Source organism: Neopelma chrysocephalum, unplaced genomic scaffold (genome assembly GCF_003984885.1).
Source record: "Neopelma chrysocephalum unplaced genomic scaffold, ASM398488v2 Primary Assembly neopelma1_23, whole genome shotgun sequence".
Taxonomy (NCBI): Eukaryota; Metazoa; Chordata; class Aves; order Passeriformes; family Pipridae; genus Neopelma; species Neopelma chrysocephalum.
In genome coordinates, this window is record NW_020897691.1 from 19,702,838 (window position 1) to 19,730,315 (window position 27,478).

At 40.6% G+C, this 27,478-nt stretch overlaps 1 protein-coding gene across 3 annotated transcripts in view; it reads left to right on the plus strand.

The window, feature by feature from the left end:
• The first annotated feature begins 1,525 nt into the window (after nucleotides 1–1,525).
• TMEM181 (transmembrane protein 181) overlaps nucleotides 1,526–27,478 on the plus strand; it is a 36,493-nt gene continuing 10,540 nt past the window's right edge. Inside the window, exons 1-9 of one of the 3 annotated variants that reach the window (XM_027689169.1) lie at nucleotides 9,939–9,999; nucleotides 10,795–10,938; nucleotides 14,805–14,908; nucleotides 20,252–20,307; nucleotides 21,569–21,659; nucleotides 22,229–22,347; nucleotides 23,435–23,554; nucleotides 25,439–25,519; nucleotides 26,764–26,863. In XM_027689169.1, coding sequence (XP_027544970.1) covers nucleotides 10,937–10,938; nucleotides 14,805–14,908; nucleotides 20,252–20,307; nucleotides 21,569–21,659; nucleotides 22,229–22,347; nucleotides 23,435–23,554; nucleotides 25,439–25,519; nucleotides 26,764–26,863 — 673 coding nt within the window. In that variant the 5' untranslated portion in view covers nucleotides 9,939–9,999; nucleotides 10,795–10,936. Of the gene's footprint in view, nucleotides 1,703–9,933; nucleotides 10,000–10,794; nucleotides 10,939–14,804; nucleotides 14,909–20,251; nucleotides 20,308–21,568; nucleotides 21,660–22,228; nucleotides 22,348–23,434; nucleotides 23,555–25,438; nucleotides 25,520–26,763; nucleotides 26,864–27,478 lie in introns of those variants that run through there. The other 2 variants (XM_027689154.1, XM_027689161.1) reach the window with 2 other exon arrangements.

Genomic DNA, 27,478 nt, shown 5'->3' on the forward strand with positions numbered 1-27,478 from the left:
CATTTTTTATTACTTTGCCATGCTGACTGCATATTTCCCAGCAGTGAACATGTTTTTACTCAGCTGAAGCCCTAAATGTTTTATTTTTTCCTTTTGGTCAATATTTAAAGATCCCATTGATAATGCCTACGTCTGAGCATGAGAGCTGGAAGCAGCACATTCATCACACATAACAAAGAATTTCAAGTCTTTTAGGGAATTTTTTAATGCTTTGAGGGAAAACATGGCTAAATCTTGAATGAAACATGGCCTCTGAAATAAACAGTTTGAGGAACATCCTAAGTGCCCACATCAGCTACATGTACTATAACGAGCACTGTGCTGGCAAGTTGTAACATAGTCCCAGAAGTGCAAGGGACCTGCTGAGCCTGTCTCAGGGTTTCATAGCAGTGTTCAGAAGCTGGTCAGGCTCTACCCTTGAGCTCTTGGCTCCTCTTTGGTGACTGCTCCAGAGCAACAGTCCTGAAGTTGTAAGGAACCTTCTAGTCTCCAGCCTAAATGTGCACATAGCTTTTATCCTGCTGCTATGTGTTCTCAGGCTTAGAAATATTCATAAGTAGGAAACAGATATTCTCAGTCAGAGGTGAACCTTCCTCTCTCTCCCACCTGCTGGTAGAGACATATTGTCCCTCTCCCACTGCACCACCAGGAATAACCTCTTGTCATCACATGTTGGTGAAAGATCAATTTAAGTAAAAATGCATATTTCAGTCTTAGTATGTAATACAGACTAGCGGCAAGGCTGGGAAATAACCCAGCCTAGTTTCCTGAATGTCAACGGGGAAGATATTTGCATGGGAGGAGCAGTACAGCAGACTCCTATCTTTATATCCTCTAGAAACAATTATTGCATATCATAGTAGAGGGGATTTTGTCTTTAATATAGATACCATCATTGTCATTATTTAATGGAAATTAAGGCTTCAATCGATAGAATAATTTAAAAGAGTTTAAATGTGAATTGGTTTATGAAGAAAAGTTTAATGTGAATGAAGCTAACATGGCGCTCTGCAAATTGACTAGAGCTCAGTTCAGATTTTCTAGATTTAGACAATGTAAACAGCGTCATTCTTAGTTTTGGAGTATTTACAGTGTCATGACCATGAAAAGTGGATTTAGCGTAGAATTTCTTTTACGTATCTCCTAGGTTGGGGAAAAGAAACAATAAAAATCAGGAGATTTATTTTACATAGAGCTGGCATGCTTTTAAGAACAAAACAGTTTTATTAAAAAAAGAGAGATGTTTTCAGCAGAGGTAATGGGAGCTCTCTGCTCACTTCCCGGCACCGGCCGCCCCTCTCCGTGGTGCTGAAGCAGCTCCCACCGCCCCCGCGGGCGCGGGCCGTGCTCTGAGGGCTCGGCCCGCATCTGCCGCCCTCGCTGCCGCCGCCCCCGCTGCAGCCGCCCCTGCATCCCCCGCCCCTACATCCCCCGTCCCTGCATCCCCCGCCCCCGCTGCCGCCCCGGTCGCTGCCGCTGCGGCTCCTGCGCTGCCCCCGCCCCGCGGCCGCGCAGCGCCGGGCGGGCTCCGGCGGGGCTCCATGGCGGAGCGCGGGCCCTGAGGCGGCGGCATGGAGGCGGATTTCGCCGCCTTCGGGAGCCCGCTGTGCGACGAGGTTAAGCGCTTCTGCAGGCGGGTGCGGGAGACCTACCGGGAGATCCAGGAGGACCTCACCCCCTACAAGGATGACCGATACTACCGGTACTACCGGGCGCGGCTCCGGCCGGGGCTCCGGAGGGGAGCAGGGGCCGTCTCGGGAGGCGGGCGGGGTTTGGGTGCCGGGCATCACGCGAGGAGCCCCCGGCTGAGCGCCCGGGAGCGGCCGCCCGGTCCCGGGGCTGCTTCAGGCCTGCTCTGCCCGGGGTATGTGGTCTGGCAGTGCCTCCCGGGCAGAAAGCCCCACGCCTCTCTTCCCACCCTAACCTATTAACATCCTTACACAGGCAATTTCCATCTGCGTTCCTCTATGCTACGCCTTTTCCACTATCGTAGCAAGCGAGGGGGATTTGTCCTACAGAGGAATGTGATTCTGTTCTATTGAGCAGCCGTGAATAGGATAGGAATAGGTTAGGAAATCAGACTAGTTGGCAAAGGTTGAGATCAGAAGGAACAGATGTACTGCATGGGCTACACCCACGTTTTTCTGTGCCTTGCCCTGTCTGCTGTTTCCATGACTGACTACTGATGGCTGGAGAATATCGATGGTTTGAGATTACACAAGGATAGGAAGGACTCCAAAGGTGTTGGAGGCCTGGGTTATAAACGAAAAGAATTTTTGAATTGGTGAAAGGTTCTGAAAAAGTACAATGAAATTCAGGAGAAACAGATGCCAGGAACTATACAGAGAATGAATGCTTTTCAGCCACAAAAATACAGGTTGGGGAATGAACAGTTATATAACATTTTTGTAAAAAAAAAGTATGGAAATTATAATCTTTTCTAAAATAAACTCTTTCAACAATGATATTATCTTATACATGTGAAAAAGGTAATAATTTGGGGTGTGCAGCAGAAGCAGAGTTCATGAGATGTGAGAATTAAACCATCTACTTTAGTCACCACTCCAAACATTAGTTGGAGCTATATCCAGTTCTAGGCATCACACTTCAAGGGTCTGCTAGTGGAAGAGAGGATAAGGACAGAGATATGGATAATCGAAAGCCTAGAAAACAATAGCTGTGAGGAAAATTTGGGGTTAGTCCCCCAAAAGCACAAACACTGAAGTTGGAGGAATAGGAATTTCTCTAAAGAGAAACTTCATTTCACCTTGGACAAAACATTACAGAGTAATATTAATTGAAAAAATAAAAATTCATATTAGATATTAAGAAAAAATTTCTGAAAGGGAAGGATGGTACAAGACTATAGAAAGGATTATCCAGGGAGACTGTAGCATCTCAATCATTGAGACCTTTTAAAACTTTTGACAAATGCATGCCAAGAAAGTCATACATCTGGCAGGTGCTCTCCCGAGGCAGAAGGAAAGATGAGGTTCCTTGTGAGGTCTCTTCCAGGTCTATTTTTCTATGCATCTGGGCAGTCTGTTCGTGCACAGTGCCCTAGCTGTTCTGTTTAAATCATTTGACTTCAGTATGCTGTGTCTGTTTTTCCCGGTGAAGGGACACGTGGTCCATTAGATTGAATTTGTCTGATTGTTCACAACAGCAAAGACCACAGAGAGTCATAGACTTTGGAAACACTGCCTGACAGCTTGGCAGAGTTTAACAAAACCATGGTCCTTCCTGGCAAAACAGCAGCTCCTTGTACCTGAGTATGGTGTAAGAAGCCATGGGAGGTGATAGGGAGTGACAGAAATGTACCTGTGTGCATCTGGCAGCACAATAATGAATATTGGCACTAGAATGAAGAAAGAAGGGAGACATAAGCCTGTTGAATTAACAACTATAAGGTCCCAAGAGAGGCATCTGGTTCAGCTTTATTTCCAGACAAAACTCAAGCTCTCCAACATTTTGTTCTTGAAACATTTTTATGACTTTAGGATGTATAGAGGGACTTTTTGTATTGAAAAGATGCTACCTCACCAAATCAAATGAGCTTGTACAGTTAGTGCTAGATTGCCATTTCTCCAGGGACAATATCCCCAAGAGGTATCAGCTGCAGGTCACCTAGATTGAAATGGACTCTTGGCAAGGAAACAACATTTCCTGACTTAAAAGTCATGCTAGTATTTCTTTGCATTCTCAAGATCTTAACCTAAGTGACTGGCATAAAATAAAAGTTTCTGTTACTGCCATTGCATACTTCCTGTTCTGTTGAGTGTCTCCCTTCAGCATTATGAATGGATGTAACCACAGCACCTGCTTTTCAGATTCCTGGTAAGAAGGAAGGTTTCTTGATGCAACCATGCATTCTTCTTACAGCCAACTCTCACTTATAGGAAGGAGAATTAGATACTTGATCCTCTTCTTCCTCTTTATTTCACTCTATGTTTGATCAGGTTATTAATGAGCACTCTCAGAGGTGTAATGTGGAGACTTAGTGCTCTGACAGCAGAGGGAATTTTGGAAATTTGACCAAGGAAATTCTGTATGGCTTTTCTTTACTTCAAGCCAAGGAAGTTCTCTAAAATAATCAGGTTACTAAAAGCAAATAATACCTTATACCAGACCAACAAAATGAAAAGATGATAAAACCATATAAAAGCATGTGATTTTTCCCTTTCACACACAGTATTTACAGATGTCAGCCTCTCAACCACTGTCTGCCTTAACTCTTCTCTCTGGCTGGTGGAACAAAGCCATTGAACTATCAATTAGTGGTTTCCATTGCCTCTTCAGAAATGGAGCGATCTACTCTGTTAAGCTATAGGGAAAGGGGTTGGGGGCCATGAGGTACTTGTAATCAGTATTTCCTAGAAAAAAAAATGGCTGCTGCAATCTTATTCTTGATTTCTATGAGGACAGCCTTCTCTGAATGCCAACTGGAAAACTCAAAACTGGAAAGCTTTGGAGCAGAGCTGGTACAGAAATGGAAAAGCACCAAGCAGTCAGTCCCCTTTGTGACTCTTGACTCAGGAGTGCTTGTTGTATGCTGTGCTGTTCATGCTCATTCTCAGTGACAGGGGACTCAGTACAAGGGGATGATCTAGCTCAGAGACAGCTGATGAAGCTGTTATCCCAAGTAACTGTCCTCTTGCTGCACGGATGGCTGAGTCATTTCTGATTCAGCTCTGAGGCCGTCCCAGTTCAGCGACATCTTTTGGTGATGTTTTCCTTTAGAGCACAGTGTTCTTGAACGTGTGCCTCAGCAGCTGTCTGTGAGCAGCCTGTTCATTGGGCACAGGGGACAGCTAAGGTTGGCAGACTCCTCAGCCATCCCAAGCTACGTCAACCTCACTCAGCAGAGGCCCAGGAGTCTCATTCATACTATAGAGAGGAAAGTCTATGTTAGTGAGTTTGTTCTTCCCAACAGCCCAAAATATTCTTTACCTTGTGCCTCCTGGTGTATTTCCCCACAAGCAAGTGCTAGTTTACTCAGTCATCTGGGAGAGATAGAAAAAGCAGGGCTAGCCATGGCTCAGCACACTGATGAATGCCATCTGTCTAGGTTAATAGTTCCCTTCAGCAGACATGGTACTGCATGTTGTGCTTGTCAAAGAGACTGTATACTTACAGACTAATGGGTGTGATATTAAATAACCTCATTGGTAACTCAAATACAGGGTTGGTCTGGACTCAAGTGCACTGAAGGCTAGCCTGTATTACACCATGGGATGTAGATAAGCTCGAAGAAGGCAGAAGTGTTACACTCTTCTGTCAGTCATGGGGTCTGCCATAAAGCACATCAGATTTATTGCAGCAACTTTAGGGTTGTTCTAATTTACACCTCTGAAAAATTGCTCCAAACAAGCCACTTGAATGAACAGTTTGTTCATTTGTCTGGTGTCTCTCTCTTCCACTCCAATATATTTCTTCCTCCCTTAGCATGCCTCCTGGCTGGGATGGCAGGGCAGGGAGAGCTGATGGAGGGCTGGCAGATGACGGCTCCCCCACTGCACTAGACTATTTTAAGTAGACTATTGGTAAGAAAAGAGCTTAGTACCAATGTTACCAAAACACATTTTTATCTGTTTGACATGTTAGCAGTGAGATACCAAAGCTTACCAGAAGACACAAGGCCAATCAGCTGGCAGTTATTTTTCAATGGGAATTTCATAATTCTATCTCCTATCTAATGTCAAAGAGTTCAACTTGCTGGAACCATTTTGATAGGAAGGGAAGCAATTGAAGTGCCTACCTGATAGAGAGGAGAGAGCAGGAGGGTGGCCAAATTGTGGTCTGACATCAGAGTTGCATAACTACAAATAATGACATGGTATTCCTGAAAAATCAATTTCTAGGTTAATGAACATGTCCCCCTGGCCAATCAGCTTACACAGGGAAGCATAGTGTTGATCCTGAATTTAGTAATAACACTCAGTGTTTGAGATAAAGACCTACCATCTGCCCTGCTTTAAATAAGGGATAAATTTTAAATTCCTATCACACAATAATATGGCATTTTGTACATCAGCAAGAATCGTGGGTAGAGCCCTTCCCAAATCTTCGTTCACGAAGCCTAGCCATGATGATGATGATGCTCCTTTGGCAAAAAGACCAGAGAACAGTCCATTTGGCTCAGCAATAAAGAGAAACTGTTAATTTTTCCCTAGAGAAACCAGTACCTGTGTGCTTCAGAGAAGAAACTTGAAGTTGCCAGAGAAGGCTGTTGTGATAAGTATACACTTCTTCCCACCTTCTTAATATCTTTCCCAAGTGCTCAAAGTGCAAGTCTGTGAGAAGCCATGGGGTCAACAAGACCTTGCTGGAGAACTGTAGTCAAATTCCTTGCATATTCATGCTGCTTCCAGCCTAGACCCAGGCACGATCTTCAGTGGCTGCTTTGAACCATAGCTAGTACCCCTCTCTTGTTCTTCCAAGGCTCCCTGCTGGGTTCTGGCAATTGGGGGAAGAACCTGAATGACCCTCTTGTGAACTACAGAGCTGTGGCCAGAAGGCTGGAAACAGAAGGAGGAGACTAACACTATAGCTTCATGATTGCTTTAAGATCCCACAAACTGGCTCTGTGGCTGGAAGAAGCCATCCTAGCTCTTATTTCCCTGGTCACACATTTCTGCTCTCTTCCTCATCTGCCCACAATTAGTCCTGTATTTGCACAGTGACTGAGCAACTGATTCCTGAGTGACTTTGAGCTCAGATAATTTCCATTATTTGATTCACCACTCTACTGCACTAACATTTGTGCTGGCAAAAATCAAAGAGCTCCAGCTCCAGCGAAGCTGGATTTCACCTTTTGTCACCTGGAGCTGTATGTGTGAGTCATGAAAGTATAAACTGGTCAAGAAAGTATAGCGTTAGTGTTAAGGTGGTTAGTGTAAGCAGCATCCCCGCTGAGCTAGCATTGAGCCTGCTTATTCATAGATCAGCCAGCCTCCTCTTGCAAGCCTCATTCATCATACACTGCCCAGTTCCTACAACAGATGAGGCAGACAGTAGCTTCTTGCACTATTTCATTCCAGAGCAGGTCAGACAAGGTACTGAGTGGCACCTTCTTGCAAGAAACAAAGTAGAGTGAGACTGCTTCTGTGGGGAGAGAGTGTTTTGCAGTGCCTTCCTCTCAAGTGTTTAGATTGTAAACTCAGTGATACAATTTTCACCAAAAAAATAGTGTGCAATGTACATGTTTACAGTGTATTCACAAGCCTTTGAAAGCTAGTAGATGGCAAAGAGAAATGTGGTTCCGTGGCTAATTGAAGTGAACTGGATGTCAAGCTATGCCACCCACACTGTTCTCCAAGTGACTTTTGGCAAGGCTCAGTCTCTCTGTGCTTCAAGTTTTCTGCCAGTTCAATTAAAAGAATGTGGTTTTGTATTGAGGAGAATAAATTCACATTTGTGAAGACACCTGAGTGCCAGAGGGTTTGGAGCAGTCATCCAAACAGCTCAGTTGCGTGCACATAAATGGCAGTGTAACTTCAGAGAGTCATAACTCTGCAACTGCACGTCTCAGAACACTAGAAATGGTCACAGATGCTGTAGGAACCATTCCATCATTTTCTGGGCAGGGAGAACCTGTTGGAGAAGCCCGAAGTGTGCTGAAAGCTACACGATGCATGTCATAGTCCCCTGTGACCTAATGACTTCAAAGTGTGGCATAGCAGTGCTAACTGGTTCTGAGCATATACTGCTTGTTAAGTTGTCCTCATTACCCGAAGCTTTATTTTCTTCCCTACAGTTTAAATTCTTGTTGATTTAAAATGTATGAATACCTTTTCTTTATGAATTGGCATTATATATTTTCAAGACAGCCTTTTTATGAGATTACTAAATAATCATCAGTGCTGTAAACCGCAGATCGAAGTGATGGGATAAATCCAGTATCAATAACTGAATTAATTTCCAGCATGTTTGGTGTTACATAGCAGACATACTGGGTCCCACAGGTCATCAGTAATGGATATAACTGTCCATAAGGCAATGGAATGAAATTAATGTTATTAAAGTTAAGTACTTTTAAAAAGTAAATGAAATAAAACCATCTTACCATCTAAGTAAGCTTTTAATAGAAGTATTTGATTGTTGAAGAGATAATTATAAAATTATATATTGACTGATCTATCTAAACATTTCTGGGGTCATCCCAAGGGGGCTCTTCCTTGTGTACATGACAAACACCAAAGCCAGGCAGTTACTCTGAATTTAATTCTAGACTACACACCAGGTTTGCCCACCTTTAAGTAACTGCAGTGCTGGCTTTCTATGAGCAAATATTAGAGCTATCAAAAATGAGTACAAAATATAGCTTGGCTAAATCCCTAAAACTGCCTACTCTTCTTCATCGCTACCCAGTGAATCAGTTGACAACCATTGTTGCCCAGTCTTAGAACATTTAACAGCATACTAGAACAAAAATCCAACTTTATCCTAGCATTTGTGCAAGAACAAAATAGTTTGAGGTGTTGTCTAGAGATTTTTATTAAGCAGTGTGTTTAAGCAGTCGCTTACTCCTAGGATTTAATTTCTGGTGCTTGCAGGCTGACTGAATTCTCTGCAAACATGATACATCAATCACATCCCTTGAATACAACAAAGCTGCATGCAGGTGACTACAGCGACAGCATTTTAATTCCACTGAAAGAGCTGGTAAACCAAATCATTTGCAAACTGGATGGCTGTCTCTAACAGGCACTAAACATGCATGTGTACAGCATGGATACATCACATTGGTCTTTTCACCTAAAATGGATAGGTTAAAACTGGCTTCAATTCAAGCTTGAAAAGGGCACTGGAAATGTGGAAAATATTACTGCTACCCTGATGCAATGACACATTTGACCTCACATGAGGTTCAACAAGGCCAAGTGCCGGGTCCTGCACTTTGACCACAAAAACTCCATGCAGCGCTACAGGCTGGGGGCAGAGTGGTTGGAAAGCAGCCTTGCGGAAAAGGACCTGGAGGTGCTGGTTGACAGCTGGCTGAACATGAGCCAGCACTGTGTGTATCCCAGGTGGCCAAGAAGGCCAATGGCATCCTGGCTTGTATCAGAAATAGTGTGGCCCAGCAGGACCAGGGCAGTGATTGTCCCTCTGTACTTGGCACTGGTGATGCCACACCTCAAATCCTGTGTTCAGTTTTGGGCCTCTCACTTCAGGAAGGACACTGAGGTGCTGGAGTGTATCCAGAGATGGACAACGGAGCTGGTGAAGGGAATGGAGCACAAGTCCTATGAGGAGTAGCTGAGGGAGCTGGGGGTGTTCATCCTGGAGAATAGGAGCTCATGGGAGACCTCCTGACTATCTACAGCTACCAGAAAGGAGGTTGTAGCCAGGTGGGGATCGGTCTCTTCTCCCAGGCAACCAGTGATAAGACCAGAGGACATAGTGACATAGTAGTAAGCTGTGCCAGGGAAGGTTTAGGTTGGATATTAGGACGAATTTCTTCACAGAAAGGGTGATCATACATCGGAATGGACTGCCCAAGGAGATGGTGGAGTCACCGTCCCTGGAGGTGTTTAGCTGGACGTGGCACTAGTTAACATGGTGGTGTTGTGCCATAGGTTGGACTTGATGATCTCAGGTCTTTTCCAACCTAACTGATTCTGTGATTCTGTGATACTGTGATTTTGAACCCGCAGCGTTCGGCAGGGCAGGACCAGCCGCGTGACTGCGCTCCAGGACGGCTCACCAAAGCTAACGCCTTTCTTTCTTCCTTCCTTCCCTCCCTCCCGCGGCACCGGCGGGGCGCAGGTGGATGTCCCCTCGGGCTCGCCGTAGCGCCCCCCTCTTCACCCCCGCCGGCGGCAGCACCGCCCTTGGGCCCCGGGCCAGGGCTTGGCGGGGCCGTGACGTGTCGGGGCCGCGGCGGGCGGGCAGTGACGCACGCGGAAGCGGGCGCGAGGCGCCGCCGGCGGTGGTGCCACGGCAGCGGCGGCGCCGGGAGGAGGTGCCGGCAGTGTGCGCGCGGGCCGGGATGGAGCCGTGAGTGGCGGGCGGGGAGGAGCAGCGCGCGCGGGGTCGGGATGGGAGGGGGGCGGGGGGACTCGAGCCTGAAGGGACGCCCGGTTGCTTGGGGCCGGGTCCGGATCTGGGGCCGGGTCCAGGATGGGGAGAAGAAAAGAAAATCCTTGCTCTGGCCAGGTGCGGTAGTTTAGGCTCTTCCCCCTGTAAAGACCTGAATGTTGTCATTCACAGAATCACAGAACGGATCAGGTTGGAAGGGACCACACCTGGTCCAACTTCCCTGCTCAAGCAGGGTCATCCCACAGAGCACATGGCACAGGATTATGTCCAGGCGGTTCTTGCGTATCTCCAGTGAGGGAGACTCCACAACCTCTCTGGGCAATCTGAATCGAAGTCAGGTTATACACGTTAACTCTCGTTAAGGAAATCAGCGCGCCGAGGGTTAAATTTATGTTTCCGAGGCTGTGGTTCGCCACTCAGTGACTACCAGCCTCTTTAGAGGAACGCTCTGATTTTTTCTTTTCTGTGGAGAACAACAACCCCCACCCCTGGTATCTCCACTCTCAGATTGTCTGTTAAAGGAAAAAGGAAAACTTGTTTTCCTGGATAACTCTTTGCATGAGCAGAGCCATAGCCGTAACTAATTATTCAGACTTAAATGAATACAGCAAACAAGAACTAAAAAAAAAAAAAAAAAAGCCAAACCCACCCAGTGCACAAGTATTTTTAACATAGCCATGGTTAGCTGTCAGTTGTCATATAGCAGTTCTGTATAATACTGTTAATGTTAATTTTATGCCTCTTTTTATGTAGTCATGTGCTGCCTCATTAGCTATTAAACGTTGTGGAATACATCTGCAAGAAGAAATTCAAGGTCTTCTGAGGGACACCGAAGCGAGCAATGTCTTTAAACCATGAGGAAGTGCAGGGTGTATGGATAGACCCAGTACTGTGAATGTAGGTAGCATATATAATCATTTAAATCAAAGTGGTTTTGATGGTTTTATTTGGAAGTAAGCCTAAAATAGAAAAGAGCAGTTGGAGGCAGAGATGTTGAGGCTAATATGTCAGAAAAACTGCTGTGCATAAAAGTGAGTTATTTCTGATTTTAGTATCGACTCTGTGCCTACGTACTGCTTAATCTCAGTTTTGCCACAGCCTTCCCTTCTGTAAAGTGAGAGTCTGAAGTGAAAACTATTGTGTAACAGGCTCTGTTTTTCAAAGTGGCCTTTACCAAAGACTTTGTTGTGCAGGCATGAGAGGTGATTTGAAGATGAGGAATAGCCTGAGAAACATTTTGCTGAAACTTTGAGCCAAAACTTTACTCAAAGAACAAAATTTAACCCACCTTTACATCTCACATATAAATGGGTACTGAAAGATTGCAGATGTTAGGAGTGTGTGTTTCCAAAGTTCAGTCTTACCACAGATTGCATTAATGCAGTTTAGTTTTTACTACTATTTCAGATGTCTAAGTAATATTTCTCTGTTTGTATCTCAGTGCTTTCTGCTCCTTTGCAGTTAATTTCAGACATAATTTAATTATAAAGTACTCCTGAGTTAGGATAAAGCTCAATGTAGGCAGTAAAAGCTACCTGAAAGATCTGCAGACACTTGGATGGCTAGTCCTGAGCTTTCAACTGCCATGGCTAGGGAGCATCTTCCGCTGGTAAAGCAAAGCACAGTTCTTTACTCATTTGAACAGATGCTTCCAGAGTAAGGAACCTTTTTTGATTTTCCCATGAGTGTGTTTCAAACATTTTATTCTTTATTGGGCCTTTCAGATGTGAGAAAGAAGCTGTTAGTGGAGGATCATCAACTTGCACTTCTGCGTATTCAGAAACTTTATGTAATGTCTTTCCAAAAGGCAGATGTTTAACAATGAACATATGGGAAGACCGTTTAATCTGCTTTGTGTGTCAGCTGGTGATAGGTGAAATGAGGCACTCAAAACCACACAAGGAAGTTCTGTTATTGCAGCGAGGGGCAATGAAGCATACGTCACCTGATAGGAATGCTATAAATTGTTATTTGCACTCACGAGAAATGTAGTTAAGATTTGGCTGAGTTCTTACACTTCCTCTTAATAATAAGTATCCATGTTGCCTTATTGACCTGTAAAGCAGCACATTCAGTCAGTGGCTTAGATGAGACTTGAGGAGTACCAGTATGAAAGGAAAACACAGAGCATGTCCCTACTCTCCCTTGTCTCTGGTCTTTGTTAGGTACCATCATCACTGTTCTTAGGCAGGTGCACACCTTCCCATTTTGACTACTAGGTGTTGCACCAGCTGGAGAGGAGCTGGAATAAAGAATGTCTGGAACATGTTTCTTCAAAAGCTCACGAGCCCATCTGTGCTCTGGTATATGAGCAAATGAGGGTGATAATTGCCAGTAGTTGTAATCCTGTGTTGGCTGAGGGGGCGGAACTCTGGTGACCTTCCTGGAGAGGGAGGACTATGGAAAGGGAGCTGCTTTTCATGTTCATGTTATGCATTTTGAAGTGTCTGCAAAAACTTGGAAATTAGGAAGCTTATGAAAAGAACCGAGAATATGTACAGCATGTCAGAAGTATCCTGCATCAAGCTGTAGCTGTTAAGTGGATGCCCAGATAGATGTAAGCTGTTCAGAACTGCACAAGCATATGTTGAACTTCCCTGCAAACACACGATACTCGTCCAGTTGTCAGCTATTCTTGATCCATGGACTTTCCCATCCAATTTCTGTGTATTGAGACATCTTCAGTATGTACTCTGCCATGAAACACTTGGTATCCAGATGAATCCTTATAGTTAATTTAGACATGTCAGCATTTTAGGCATCATTTTTATATATCAAGGATTTTCTTGTTAAGATTCGTACTTTAGCATCTCAAGATAATATCTCATACTTTATATACTTAGGTAGATAGGGAATACCAGGTCATTTGTGGAACTGAAGAAGCACTTGAAACTGGTAGAAAGGTGTACCTTGGTTAGTTAGTTATTTAAGTACTAGTACAGATGTAATAGCTTTAACATGGTTTAAGTACATAAAGGCTGAAGTTTTAAGACACTGATTTAAGAAACATACTGTAGTTATATCCCTGCAAAAGTTGTGCAGACAAGTTCTGGTTTGAAATGCTTCTATTAATTGGCATTTTAAATGTCAGCTTATAATCATATTCATCTGTGAGACTTCTGTGTGATGATCTCTGACAGAGATCTGATCTTATTTATATCTGTGATAATTTCGCGTACGATTTGCCTTTTTTGTTTGTACAATCAGCTATTCTGACTTCTAGGCTAATGGAGAGTTTCTTCTGCGCATAAGGGCGTGTGGCAAGGCAAGTTACTCTGTGTTTGCAGGTGCTCTGCCTGGAGTCCTGCACTGCCAGTTTGTGCAGGACTTGTAACATTTACAGTTACTTGTAGTTCTTATTATTTCTGTAGGGTTTTCCTCCTTTCCCCACCTCCTTTGTGAGTTAAATTAAGGTTTGGATCTCTCAAACTTTACAAGAAAGGAATAATGTAATTTTTTTGTAGTGCTTTGTTTGGAGAGAATGATTTTTAAAGAAAATAGAGGTTGTTATTATTAAATCCTTGTATTGTTGATTTGTTTGCCTTGCCTATAAGGGCTGCTGTGCATGCAGGCACATGGTACCTGGTCCCAGAGTTCAGGCTGGGCTTGCGGAAAGGATTTCAACTCCTTTTCTGCAATTCTTCATTAATGTGATGAACCAGTAAGAGCACTGTTCAGCTGGTGAAAAGAAGTTTTATTCCAAGCCAAAAGGGAGCACTACCATTAAAGTCTTATGATTTCATTTCTTTCCATGATTATGCTCATACAACTTTATTGAAAAACACCAGCACCATCCTATCACCCTCCCAGTCCTAGCAGCTTTTCCATATAAACTGTACAGCTTTCCATGATTGTACCTTCTGGAACAGCACTAGAAAATCAGTTATGTGGTGGCTCAGTTCTGGCATAACTCGAAATGTTGGCTTTATTTTGGAAAATGCTGTATTTGTGTTTTTTAGAAATTACGCAGTTAACAAAAAGGAAGATGTGTTATGTAGGATTAATTATTTGATCTTATTTCCCTTAAGCCAACAGAACTAGAAGTTACCCGTTTCCAAGAGAATGCAATTGGTCTTTTCAGTATTTTTCCCCTCTCTGTTTTGTCTTTAACCTAATGATAAGCACCAAAGAGTTGTGGAAGAGATGTCGTTGCTTGTATGTGTATTTGTGTTTAAGTGTCTAATAATAAACTTAAGTTCAGTTTTCTGTTTCCCAAGCTTTGGTGGAGTTCAGATGAGAATTCAAAGCCTGAGCATGCATATCTAGCAGATCTGGAGTTCTGCATTACTCCTTGTTAGGGATGATCCTGGAGGGATGAAGTATACACGTAGGGTGTAGAAAACTCATCGAGATCCCGTGCTGATAACTGAGTTGTTAGTGATGTCAGTCCCTTTAGATTAAGCTGTCATTACAGGAGACACGGTGTCTTGGACGTTTAAATTATTAATGTATGAACTAAAATGCAACTTTTTATCCTTCTAAGAAATGCTTTCTCTTGCTGAAGTCTTGGGATAATAGAAAGCCCTAGCATAAAAAGAATCTGCAAAAGTTTTACATTTTGGAGCACGGATATGTGTGCACATACATAATTCGTAGTAGTTATCCTTGCTCTATGAAGCAGCGTTAATATTTTTTTCTTAGTGTTACATGTTATCTCAGAGTTCGGTTTCATTTTCTTTGTGGAAAAATGAATGGAGTCTATTTTCTGCCCCTTTAGAAATGTGACTGACAACTAATTCTGTGCTTTCTTTTCCTTCCTGTAGGCTGGCACCGATGCGATTATATACACTGTCCAAAAGGCATTTTGTTCTGGTCTTTGTAGTATTCTTTGTTTGTTTTGGTCTGACAGTCTTCATAGGAATAGCAGGTAAGGACGTTGTCTTTTTAAAAGATTACAGTTCTTGTATGCTTCGTCTAAACCTGGTGGTATTTACACATGTATTTAAATGCTAATGAGCTTACTGCTCCTGAGATGTCTGAGGAAGCATTACTCCTGACAGGGAGGGGGAAGTGTTTCTTCCATTTCATTTTTTCATAGGAGTACTACCTACAAGGACTTGGTATTTACAAGTGCTTTGCAGGGAGGAGTCAGTAAAATAAAACCAGTTTCATTGTAACATAATTTTTCAGCAGACTGCTACATTAATTGTTTTTCTTTGTGTTTCTGTCTGTAAAATGGTGGTGCTAATACTTGATTTCCTGTGAGGAAACTGCTAACTGTTTTTAAAGTCTTCTAAATGTTTGGGTAATAAATGCCACAGAAATAATAAATATTTTAGTAGTATAAAAATATGAACTTCAGTTGTCAAACATATATGAGCTTTGGTCTCTGGTTTCAAAGACTTTTGTTGGAGTCCTGATGTGGTCTGAGAGGCTAAGCACTTAGTGTCTGAGTACTTATCCTGGAGATCAGAGAGATTTGATCCACAAAGATGCAGTGTCACTAGGGAGTTGAAAAGCATGGGAGCCCTCTTTATTTTATGCCAGAGAGCTTTTCCAGGTATAAAACATACTTGAAAAATAAGTCAGTGTGCTGTCACAGCAGTGTTAATATACTAGTACTCTGCTGTCAGCAGAGCTTTGTCAATACAGAAGTGACAAACAGGGAGAGGGGAAGGGAGGGACTTGTACTCATTAAGCAACCCATCCCGTATATAAGAATTAATTAAGGTTGTTACCATCTTCCCCCACTTTACTGCTTACTTCCATGTCACCAAGCATGTCCAGTGTGTTCTCCTGTGCCCCTCTCTAACACTTTTTGACCTGTTTGTTGGATTGTTTCTACCTCTGCCCTGTCCTTCATTTCCTTTAGAATGAGAGGGGCTGCCCAGGCCTCTGAGTCATCTGCTCCTGCCTGCCTTGGAAAGAAGAGGGGATTAATTGGAGGCAGCTGTCTAGGCTTTTTATGCCCATCTGTGCCTTGTAGGCAGTACATTTGTCATAATAGCATTAAATAACAAAATTTGTCTGTGAAATAAAACCTTCTTTCCTGCAGTTTGATTTATTGTAGCAGCCTAAGGTCCAAATAGACTTTCAGTTCATAAATGTTAACCACTGATATTCCTACAACTTACCTAAGTATGCTGAAGGGCGTTATTTGGCCACTAAAATACCATAGAAATACTTTTACAAAAGTGCATTTGATATGAATGATAAAGGGCAAAAAATGGAATTACCTGATTTATTGTAATTTGGTTATTTGGCTTTAAAATTGAACCATATTTGTAGTTGTATATTTATACTGCCAGGTTGCCAGAAGTGAAAGTTGTTTTACATAAGATAGGCAAAAAGCAGTGCTCCTGCAAGAGAAAACTGAGCATTTAGTTCTTAATGGATATCAGAACCTGAGAGAGAGCTGTGTTGGTGTGTTGTGTTGTATCTGTGTGCAGAGTGATCTGATGATGTGGTTACCTTTGGCCCAGGGGACTTGGCTGCTGTAAGCAACACTTGGTCATCTGTACCCTGCTGGGGTACAGATCACAGGCCTTGCCTGTGATCCCCTTCAGGAACTGCCATGGCTATGGGATTCTTGTCCTTGTAAGATTGGTTTGCTGAATAGTTTTGTTGACAAAGCATGAACACCATTTATTATTATAACTTAATTATTTTTAAAAGAATGGTGTTTACCTTGGGAGGAGATCCACTGAACACTTACTGTGATGTTTTTGTGACTTTTGTTGACAGATGCTTGCTTCCTGTGAATAGAAGGAGGGGCAGTAACAGTAGAATGCTCTGTCATTAAAGGGTGCAGTCTGAGAAAAACTTACCAAACCCACTAAGTAAATGAAAGCGTGGGAGATACATCCATATTTTCCGCGCTGCCTGAATATGCCACTGCCCATAATCGACATCTCTACCTGCAGTTTGGAAAGTCTAGCAGAAGTCTTGCTTTTCATCTGAGAAAACAAGACAGTTTAATCTGTGGTGGCAGTTGTTCCTCAGTTCTTGTAACCCAAGTCAGATGCAGACTTGTTTGATCTTTTTCCCAAGTTGCACTCACTTTCTTTCCCTTGTCTCAATGGGTCTATGTTATATCTGGGGTGAGACAAGTGTAATGAAAATCCAAGGTGCAGAACTCATTTTTCTGTACCTGTGCAGTTTTCCTGTTCACCACCTCAGGGTGGTTCTTTGCTTTCAGCTGTGATTCTGATAACTGAGCAAGACTGAAAAAAGGCCAATAACAATTTAAATTAATCTCCACAGCATCGTTATGGTCAGTTGCTTAAAAAAGCTTATATATATATTGCTTGATACAGAAGTAGCAGTTAATGGCACTAGAACTTCATTGTTTATTTGGTTGCTGCTCTTAAAAATTGTGAGTGTGGTTTCTCTGTCCCAATATTGGTTCATATCTTCCAATTAAAAAAAAACTTATAAAAAAGGCCAATTCTTTTAGTTTTATCAAGAACTAATTACTGAGATATGATGACATTGTCTGTGAACAGTTACTGAAATTGAGTTATGCTTTTTAAAACAAAAAATGCCTTTCAAAAATCTGCCCTGTTTATATGTATGTGAGAACTGAAAAATTCAGTGATGCAGAACTGACTTTATAGTGGGTGGCTGTTAGTGATGTTGAACTGCAGTCCTAATATGAAATTTTGACTATGATGGGTGAAATTCATAATTTTCCCACTGTTATTAAAGTGGTTGTAGGAGCCCAAGCAGTACTACATGTTTAGAGCTGTCATGACAGGTAACCTAAAATACTTCTTGCACAGAGTGATCCCATGTTGCTTATTTATAAACTTCCTTCTTTTCCATTGTTTCTCTGCAGTAACTTTGAAGTCCATGGTCTTTGTGAAAAACTGCTTTTCTTGCATGATTTTTTTAATACTGAGCTTATGGCGGAATGTGCTGGTTTAAAAGTTAACCAGCAAGGGAAAATGAACTCAATTCAAAAGAGAGATTTATAAGTCAGAATAACAATTTATTAAAATAATGCAATAAGTACAATTATACAGACAGACAATTGGTTTTAACCCACAAAACCCAAATGTATAACCCAGCACCCTAGGGTATGAACAAGAGTGGTGTACCTTGGCCACTCCCGAGTCCAAAGCAAAGGGAGAGGGAATAAACCTGCTGGTGGGAGAGCTGCTGCAGTCTGGTCAGAAGTGGTGATTGCAGTCCAGTCGAGGGTGGTGGTCTCAGTCTAGTTGAAGGCAGTGGTCTGGAGTCTTCCTCTGGATCCCACGAGAGGTCGCAAGGCTCTGAAACTCCCAGTTATATACTCTCCAGTTCAGGCGGGAGTGCTCAGTCCCTCCCTCAGAGTAGGGAATTCCATAAAAGGGCATGCGGATGCTCAGTCCCTCTTCCATATAAGGGTATCAGAGCGGGGAATTCCATATAAGGATATCAGAGCAGGGAATTCCATAAAAGGGTACAGGAACATCTTCCCACCTTGCAGGCCTCTACTGACAGCAGTTTTTGGGAAATGGCATGGAGGCTATAGAATACACAGTTTTGGGTTACACCCATCCAGGGATGAATTGGTCCCAGCCGTTCTAACCAGGACACGGAAAGAGCATATTGTGAGGATTAATAAATTACATTAAATTGTCAGACCAAATATATAGAGGGAGAGACCATTTGGACAGCGAAATCTTACTGTGATTGGGAAGTCTCTGGTGACCAAATACAAATATGTATGTCCTTTTGTTCCTGCCTGCTTTACATCTCCTCTGTGTTTGTTCATACCCATGTATAGACACAGATCTTTTTCTACTCTTCCCTTTCACTTTTCTGGTTTAGTCCTTTCGTCTTTTGTGTATGTACAAACATGTGTGCATTCTTCTTCTTCCCAGTAGCGTGTGTTCTTCCATACCTAGGAAGGCTAAGGGGAAATTGTACCACTCTCTACAACCACCTTATCAGAGGATACACAGAATATGGGCCTAGACTTTTCTCAGGGGTGCATGATGATAGGGGGAGAGGCAACAGACACAAGCTGGGACACAAGAAGTTCCAGTTAGATATTAGGAATTTTTTCTTACCATAAAGGTGATTAAATACCGAAACAGGTTTCCCAGAGAGCTTATTAGAGTCTCTGTCCTTAGAGATGTTAAAGACTTATTTGGACATGGCCCTGAGCAACCAAATTAAACAAAAATGGACTAGATATTCTCTGGAGGTCTCTTCTAACATAAATTATGATTTGATTGCTTCCCATTTTCTGCATATAGAACTAGAGATAGGATGTGAGTGGATGGATCAGTACATGTTAAGTGTGTGCATGTCTGTATCCAGAATGATTAGAGGAATGGTTGCATAAAAGGTCTGGTATCGAGTTGAACATCTCCCACTACAATTGCACATGCAACTCTATTAAATGGATTGTCTGCTTTAGGAGAAATTGTTTATACAACTTCTATGCAGTTATTTTTATTTATGTGATGACATTCATCATGTATCATAGCCCCAGATTTCTGTAGAAAAGGAATTTACTCAGTCTGAGTAAATTGAGAACTGTTGCTAAACAAAACGTGGGTATCTTGGCTTGAACAGACCAATGCAATGAAAATCCATCTTTATCCAGAAAGTACTGTTACTGTGATCATATGGGCAAGTACTCTACACATGCATAAAAAGGCATTGACTTCTTGCACACAAATCCAATGGGATGTGTTTGCCCTGGTGCCCAAGCCTTGAGTGCAATGTGTTAGGGATGTTGTGCTCCATTTAAACTAGGTAATGGTAACAATTTGGCCATGCAAACTTTATAGTTCAATTAAACATGCTGTTTTTTCAGGTGATTTCTGCAGCCCTTGTTGAGCTTTGAGTCTCTGTAACAAAAGCGCCATTGGTGCTTGGCCAGCTTTTTCTGTAGCTGAGTACTTTCATGACTGCACTCCCATGAAAAGCTTGGGATATATTTATATAAATACCGTGTGGTTTGTTGTAGTAGAGTACACATTCAGGGCTTCTGACATGGAATTCTTGATTTATAATTTACTTCCTATTTAATCATACCTAGAAATACTATGTCAGAGTTGCTTAAAGGAACATTCAGGCCAAGTTTATAAATTATATTGAAATGTCCAAGTGATTTACCCTTCAATTTAAACATCTGAAAAGTGGGATACTATTTACCTGCTTTGCAGGCAGGGACTTTGTACAGTCTTTTGAAAACCTGTATTTACATCATTACTTACCAGTAATATGTATACTTCAATATTGTTTTCTTTTTTCCTTCTTATATATTGTGCAGGTCCTAATGTAATTGAAACTTCTGTAGCAAGAACAGACTTAAATAACAGCCTAAAGGTAAGAGTTAAGTATAGGTGGATTATATGAATGGTTTTATTTGATGTTAGTAATATTAAACATTACCCTTCTTCCCCCCAGTTATTTTAAATATTTGAACTTTTACTGGAAAACGTCTTATTGGTGCTTTCCAGTTTGAAACTGAACGTGCAGTATTGTCCTACTACTGTGTTATTTCATGAATGGCCCAGCAGCAATTTCTAGTCTGTTACTGTTGTGAGCAGGCCAGGTGGAGAATTCTAGGATGTTTCCGCACGGCAGTTTCTGATAAAGTAACATTTGAGTTTTCCCCTGGTGAATTAAGATTCTCGTAGGGGGTTCAGAAATAGAAATTGAGAACATAAACTGAAAAATGATGCAGTCAGTGGCAATTAATGATATCCCTCTTGTGATATTCCTTTCTACCATCTGGGAAGGCATATTTCTGTTTCTTGTTAATTGTTCACTGTCACGTGACCAAGACATGGGATCTGGCTTCCTAACATGAACCTTCACATTCACGTTCTTGAAACTTTCGTATTTTGGTTCTTAGTTCTTGCAATTTTTTTCTAGATAGCTCTTCACTGTCAACATAATATCTGAAGTATTTTTTGTGAAAGTGCTAAAAAGGTTTTGTTTTGGGGGTTTTTTTTAAGTAAATTTTTTTAAAATACACTGGAACATTTCTTTGTTTTTCTTCTATTAGTCACCCGTATTTGTTTGTACTGATACTGTATTATGGGTGGATTTTATTTTTTTTAAAGCATTTTTTGATTTCAAATAAGAGAAGTATTCCCTGCATGTAGGTTTTATCTGTTAATGATATCTCCCATTCTTTTGAACTGAATGTGGGATTTTTAGAAAGCCTAGTGGAAAATAGTTTTGTTTTCATAATTATAGTAGAACAAGTTTAAAACTGTAGCAGGTAAAGGGACGCAAACCTGACTTTTGATGTAAAGTGTTAAAAATTATTACTTATGTTCAGGCTAGGTCTCAGGATTTTGTTTTTCACGTCTGAACTTATCTGCTTTAGTGCTGCTGCTCTTATAGGCTTTAGGTAGTCATACCTGTCCTTGCTTCAGTGCTGTGCAAAACACATGGGCTGTTTAAGCAAATCCACTGAAAACTTCTATTTGAGCTGCTTATCATACTGTCCACAGAGTACCACATCTTAAATCTTTTCCCAAAAACATTTTCACGAACATAATTAACATGCCTTTCATCATTGTAACTACAGATACGCCATGTAACGCTGGTGCTAATCTTATGGGTTTTTTTACAGCTGAAGCCATTTAATTTAAGTTCGCCACCGCTGTCAACTTACAATCAGCAGCTGTGGCTGACCTGCGTAGTTGAGTTGGATCAGCACGATGGTGAGAATCTTACATAATTCTCAGGAAACTTGAGAATAGAAAACTTGCTATAGCAACCTGTCTATTGTATCTTTAATTTCATCTGTCACAGAGATGATCCTGTTGCTTTTTGTCTGTGGTTGGTAGATTTTTCCTCTGATGCTTTTTCTTCCCCTCCACCCCCCTCCCTCAGTAAAGACATGGACAGCACTGACTGAATTGTAAGCAACAAGTATAGGGGAATATTGTTTGTTATTTCTGTGAACACAGTAGTATCCAGATAATCTGTGTCTTTCCTTCTTCATTTTTGGGGGAATTAGATGTGTAGTCTGTAATGATATTAATTTTTCAATAAAGCTTCCCTGTATATATATGAGAAATACTGTATTAGTAATTGTTAATCTGTCAAGATTCACTACAGGGCTTGAGACTTACTGCGTAAGTATTAAAATGCTGTACTTCAGTAAAGTATAACTGAATAACTCTGAGTAATATTTGGATAACACACATTTTGAACTATATTTGGAACTCTATTTGGGATTTCATCTCTGAATGTAGCAATAGGTTGATGTTTTCTGTTTTATTTACAGTATCCCTCAAAAAGAATGTTACAATGACAGTCAAAGTACTTGGAGTGGTGAAGGATGGAAGCACACCATATGTTAATAATCAAGTTCACAATCGAACAAGATTACTCAGTTGTGCACAAGTATGTACTTGCTTAAACAAAACTCTGATGAAGTGCACTTTCTTTAAATCTGTTTGTGTGCATGTTGCTTTACATTGCAAATAAGAAGAATGTATCTGTTAAACATGTCTCGGGAAAGACTCTAGAGTATGGTTTTATCTATAATGGCAACATAGTAATGCTGACCAAGTATCTTCCTATCCATCGTTTTTTTGCTTACTTCTATGACTTGTGTCTATTACCCATTAAAGACCCTTCTTTCTTGTTAGAATTGCTCTTTGTCAGCAAAACAGTGTGTCCTGTTCAGTCACTTAAACAGGTTTAGCAATACTGAATAGATATTGTAGTAGAAGATTGGATATGGGGTTCCAGTGGGAAGAAAGTTATCCTCCAACACCTCACACAGTCTGGTTGAAATCAGCTGGCAACTATGTTCTGAAAAAGCCAAATTTTTTGCCACCTGTGAAGAAATGTTTAAGGTTTGGAGATTCTGGTGTAATTTTCTCTGAAATTTTTAAGCTTGGAAACATCCAAACTAGTTTCTCTAGATGCAAGTCCTTTAGGAAGAACATAGCTGAAGTTTTTTATGATAAGTGTATACAGTAAGTCAAGGGTTTTCTTTTTATATATATATGCACATATCTATGAAATTTGCAGAAATTAATTAACAGTGTTCCATTAGATGTAATTACCTACAGCCAGGAGAACAATATGCTTGGGTTTTCTCTTTCCTCCTGTTAACTTTTAAAAATGAGTTAGTACAAGATAGCCCCATCTCACAATCTGATGACCTAGAGTTTGACTGACAGTTATTCATATCCATCCTGGTGCTGCAAGCAGGTGCTTTCACCAGCTAAAGTGAAAAGCTAGCCTTGTTTATTGTTCAACCATTGACTTTATCAGTGACTGACTTTATCAGTTTCTTCTGTTTTGCCTTTGTATCTTTCAAGAAACTCTTGATCGGACTGATTGAGATTGGTGAGACATATAATAAATATCATCAGTATTCAACCATTTAGAAACAAATTCTCCATCCTATACTGACAGTGCATATTCTGGAATAATTTGAAGACTTCAACATGCTATTCTCTACTGTATGTGTTCACAGAAATGCAGTGAAATCATTGTTGCTCACCTTGGCTACCTGAACTACACTCAGTACAACATATTTGTTAGCTTTGAAGATCTAAACAAGTTAACATACACTATCCAGAATATTACTTTCACAGTAAGTATAAAGTTTTATACTAGTAAAACAAGTCTCTTTAATGCTGTAGAGGTGTGCTTTGACTGTAACAACCAAGTGTCTGATTTTTGAAGAGAAATATAAAAATGCATTATAATTAATTTTTCTGTCACTACTGATGTCAGAATTATTGTAGCATTTACTGTTCATAAGAGTCTAGACCAATTTTTTCACCTCTATAGGGAAAGATTTTTCTCTCAGAACTGCTGATGCTGTTTTTTGTAACAAATAAATTTGGTCTTAACTCCTGGCAGATATTTTCAATAATAGACAAACTAGACTAGAACATTCAGTTTTCTGCATTTGCTTATAGAGATGTTGCCTTTCTGAAGCATGGTATCTTTTTCAGCTTTTCCAGGAGATTTATCTGAATTAGCAAAATTTTCCAGACTTCACAAAAGCATGGGCTAGAAAGACTTAACAAACTCAAAGAAAAATGAAGTTTTTTTTTTTTAATGATTGTGCTTATGAGGAAGAGAAAAATGGTGTTTATTTTCAGCTAAAATAATCAGGCTACTAAACTAATTCACTAAAATAATCCCCGGTGAAATAATTATCTCAGTACATAGTTCTAAAAACTGCTTATAAAACACATCATCAGTGTGTGTTGATTGCCTCCAGAAAGAAATTTGCACTGGGAGAAAATGGAACTAAACCAAGTTTATAATACATGTTACTATGCTGTATTCTACCTGTATATAGCATTTGGAATGTCAGAGCAGGTAGCAAGCAAAAATCTTACTGTAAAGCAAAAATGTTTTTTATATGCTAAATTAACTTTCTAAATATTAATATTTGTAATATTCTAGTGCATAAAGCACATCATTAAAAATAAACTCTAAGGGGAAAAAAACGCTAAGCTCACAAACCATTTGTTTAGTTCCAAATTTCAAACAGGACAAAGTGTTGGGACATTTGTAGTTGTACAGTTTATTATCTTGCTTTGCAGGCTGCCGTTAAGGCAGACCTGTGTGCAACCCCAAAAAAACCTCTAACCCAAAGCCCCACTTTCCTGCAGCAACTGAAATTATCAAATTTATTTCATTATTACAATTGTTTATGATGACCTCAGTTGAAATCATAGATTGCCTTTTGTATAATAGGATTCTCTACATATAATTTTCATTTTGCATTTACAGTTTAAAATGAAAGGTAAAACTTCTTGTTCACATGAGCAGAGCATGTGTTGTACCAGGGAGTTTACATTTCAAATATGGCTTCAAAACAGAAGCATGCCAGGTATGAGATAAATTGTTGACAGAGTAGAGTTTTTGCAAACTGACATGTTTGTGCCCTTCTAGTAATTAGAGGAGAAGGAGCTTTTCCCCCAACCTATGAAAAGATTTCTATATTTCTAGTAAGCTCATTTATTCTTCCTTTATGTGATTTTCTTTTTTTCCGCTTCTGAGACAAGTGAGCAAGCTTTAAGAAAACAAACCTCTTATGGGAAGCACCCCTGCACCTTATTGATCTCTTCATAGTCAATTTATGCAACTGACCTTGGTAATAAAGAACATCATACTGGATTTACTCATTTATTGGTATTAAAACTTTGAATGAAAATGCCATTTAAATCAATGAAGAAAATATCCTTTTAGTCCTGAGAATTGCTTTAACGTATGTCAGCACTGAGTATGTTACAAAGTGGAAGGATAAAAGAGAAGCAAGGCTATTAGGCTGCTTTGCTTATCTTTTCATCAGATAGTGCTGTGGGTACGAATTTGTCTTTGTGAAATTTGGCTATACCTTTACATTTTAAAAAGCCTGAGAACTTTCCAGTATCTGCATAAAGTGCTAATTATCAATGCCATACATACTGTGTCAAAACATCATTCATTGGGCTCTTTTCCTTTTATTTTCTTCTAGTGGAAGACCTACAATCCAACTTTTTCACAAGTGGAAATATGGTTCCGATTTGTCTTTGTAGTTCTTACTTTTATGGTCACGGTAAGATTTTGTTTCAGTTTTTCTGGAGTATATTATGTAGGCAGCTGATAACACTGCTCTGTAGTGCTGTGTAAGCCCAGGCAGCTGAGTTGATGCATCTCTGAATGGATGTAAAAAATGTTTCTGAAATACTTATGTAGTTGCTGCTTTTATGTTTTTACAAGTGGTATTGAAGGGACAGTAAGAAATAATAAATGGGAAAACTTGCTTTTCTAAACTCTGATTTTGGATTAACCAGAAAGAATTTTGCTTAAACAGAGGAAGTTGTGATTTTAATTAATGGCCAGTCTTCGCAAATGAAGATTTTGGGAAAGGTCTTTTACCTTTCAAGCCTGCGCAATGGATTTTTTAGGTGAGACACAGCATGCGCTGAACTGAACCCACCCTTTAATCCTAAGGTTCATCTGCCGGGGCCAAGCAAGCTTGGACAATGGCAGTGAGGTCCTCAGGACGTAGGTTTGTTTAGAGTGACCTTCTCATAGATGGATGGCCTCACAGGGCTAACGAGCTCCATCTGCCCGGGGGACTGGGAATTGAACCTGGGTCGCAGCAGTGAGAGTCCCGCATGCTAACCACTAGATTAGACGCTAGAAAAAGTATTTTTTTGCAGTACAGGTAGGCTCAGACTTTGGAATAGGATGGCCAGAGTGTGGGCTGTTTGTGTCTGAAAATGAGCAAAACATCAATATGACCTTGATCTAACTTTAAAGATATCACTGCCTTGAGTGTGAGGATGAGCCAGATGACCTCCAGAGACGCCTTACGATCTAAATTATGCTATGATTTAGATTATCTCTCCTTTCCAACCTGGTTTGGCCCTGGAAAAGAAGTATTTGGGAAAAAAAAAACAAAATAAGATCTAAAATGTTGAATTTTCAGAGTAGGGACACCAAAGTACTGCACACTTGCATAACATTTTTCTCACATAGATGATGTCACTCAGCAGGTAACTGTGAATATAAAATGCAAGCTGCTTTTTTAAAAAGTCAGTTTAGGTGGAACTTGATGATAGTGTGTGACCAGTACTACCTGGTTTACTTCTCACTTTCCTTGAGAAATTATGTAATTTGCATTGGGGTCCGCCAACAAACTTGAAGTAGAGCCTAGCAGACCTGGCTCATGTTTTACTGTGTTCTCAGAGGCAAAGACCTCATGAAGTAGCCTTTGCAATGTGCTCTTAACTCTGGTTAAACCATTAAGGCTGTATCCTTTCCTTACAAATTGTTGTTTTTGTTGTTTTATAGTGTCTGTTTGCACATTCTCTGCGGAAATTCTCCATGAGAGACTGGGGTATTGAACAGAAATGGATGTCCATCCTACTTCCTCTCTTGCTACTTTACAATGGTACTTGTATCTGGAATTTTTCAAAAAGTTCCTTTTTAAAAAAAAAATAGAAAAATTGACAAATGAGAGAGAGAGAGGCAAAATGGAATTCCTCCTTGAACTTATAAGCAACTGTTTATAAGGCTTCAGAAAACTAAATTAAAAAATCTTAACAACCCTTTTCAAGTGTAGCAAATTCAAGGCCATAACGAGTAGGTGGATTTCATTCTTTTCAGTCACATCAATGTCAACTATTTGTTTAACACTGATTGGAATAGGTACCTACCATACTGAACCTTTCATTTTCTGTTCATCTGCTAAGTCTTACTTCTTCATTTTTCAGATACTCACACTTCAGTTAAAAATGGAGGCTACTTTTAGTCCAGGAAAACACATAAAATTCTAGCACTTTCTAGCAGTACTAAAAGAATATTTGCATTTTAATCATTGTGTGATAATTTTTAGGTCATCACTATTAACAGTGGTTTAGTAGGAAGTCTAATAAAACTTGAAATCTTTTAGAAATGTTGGCAACCATTTGAGATTATTTCTACAGCACAGAGGATTGCTGCTGCAGGCACCATTTTCTTTATTAATTTCTTTAAGATAAAGTGAACTTCAATTTCATTTACTGGT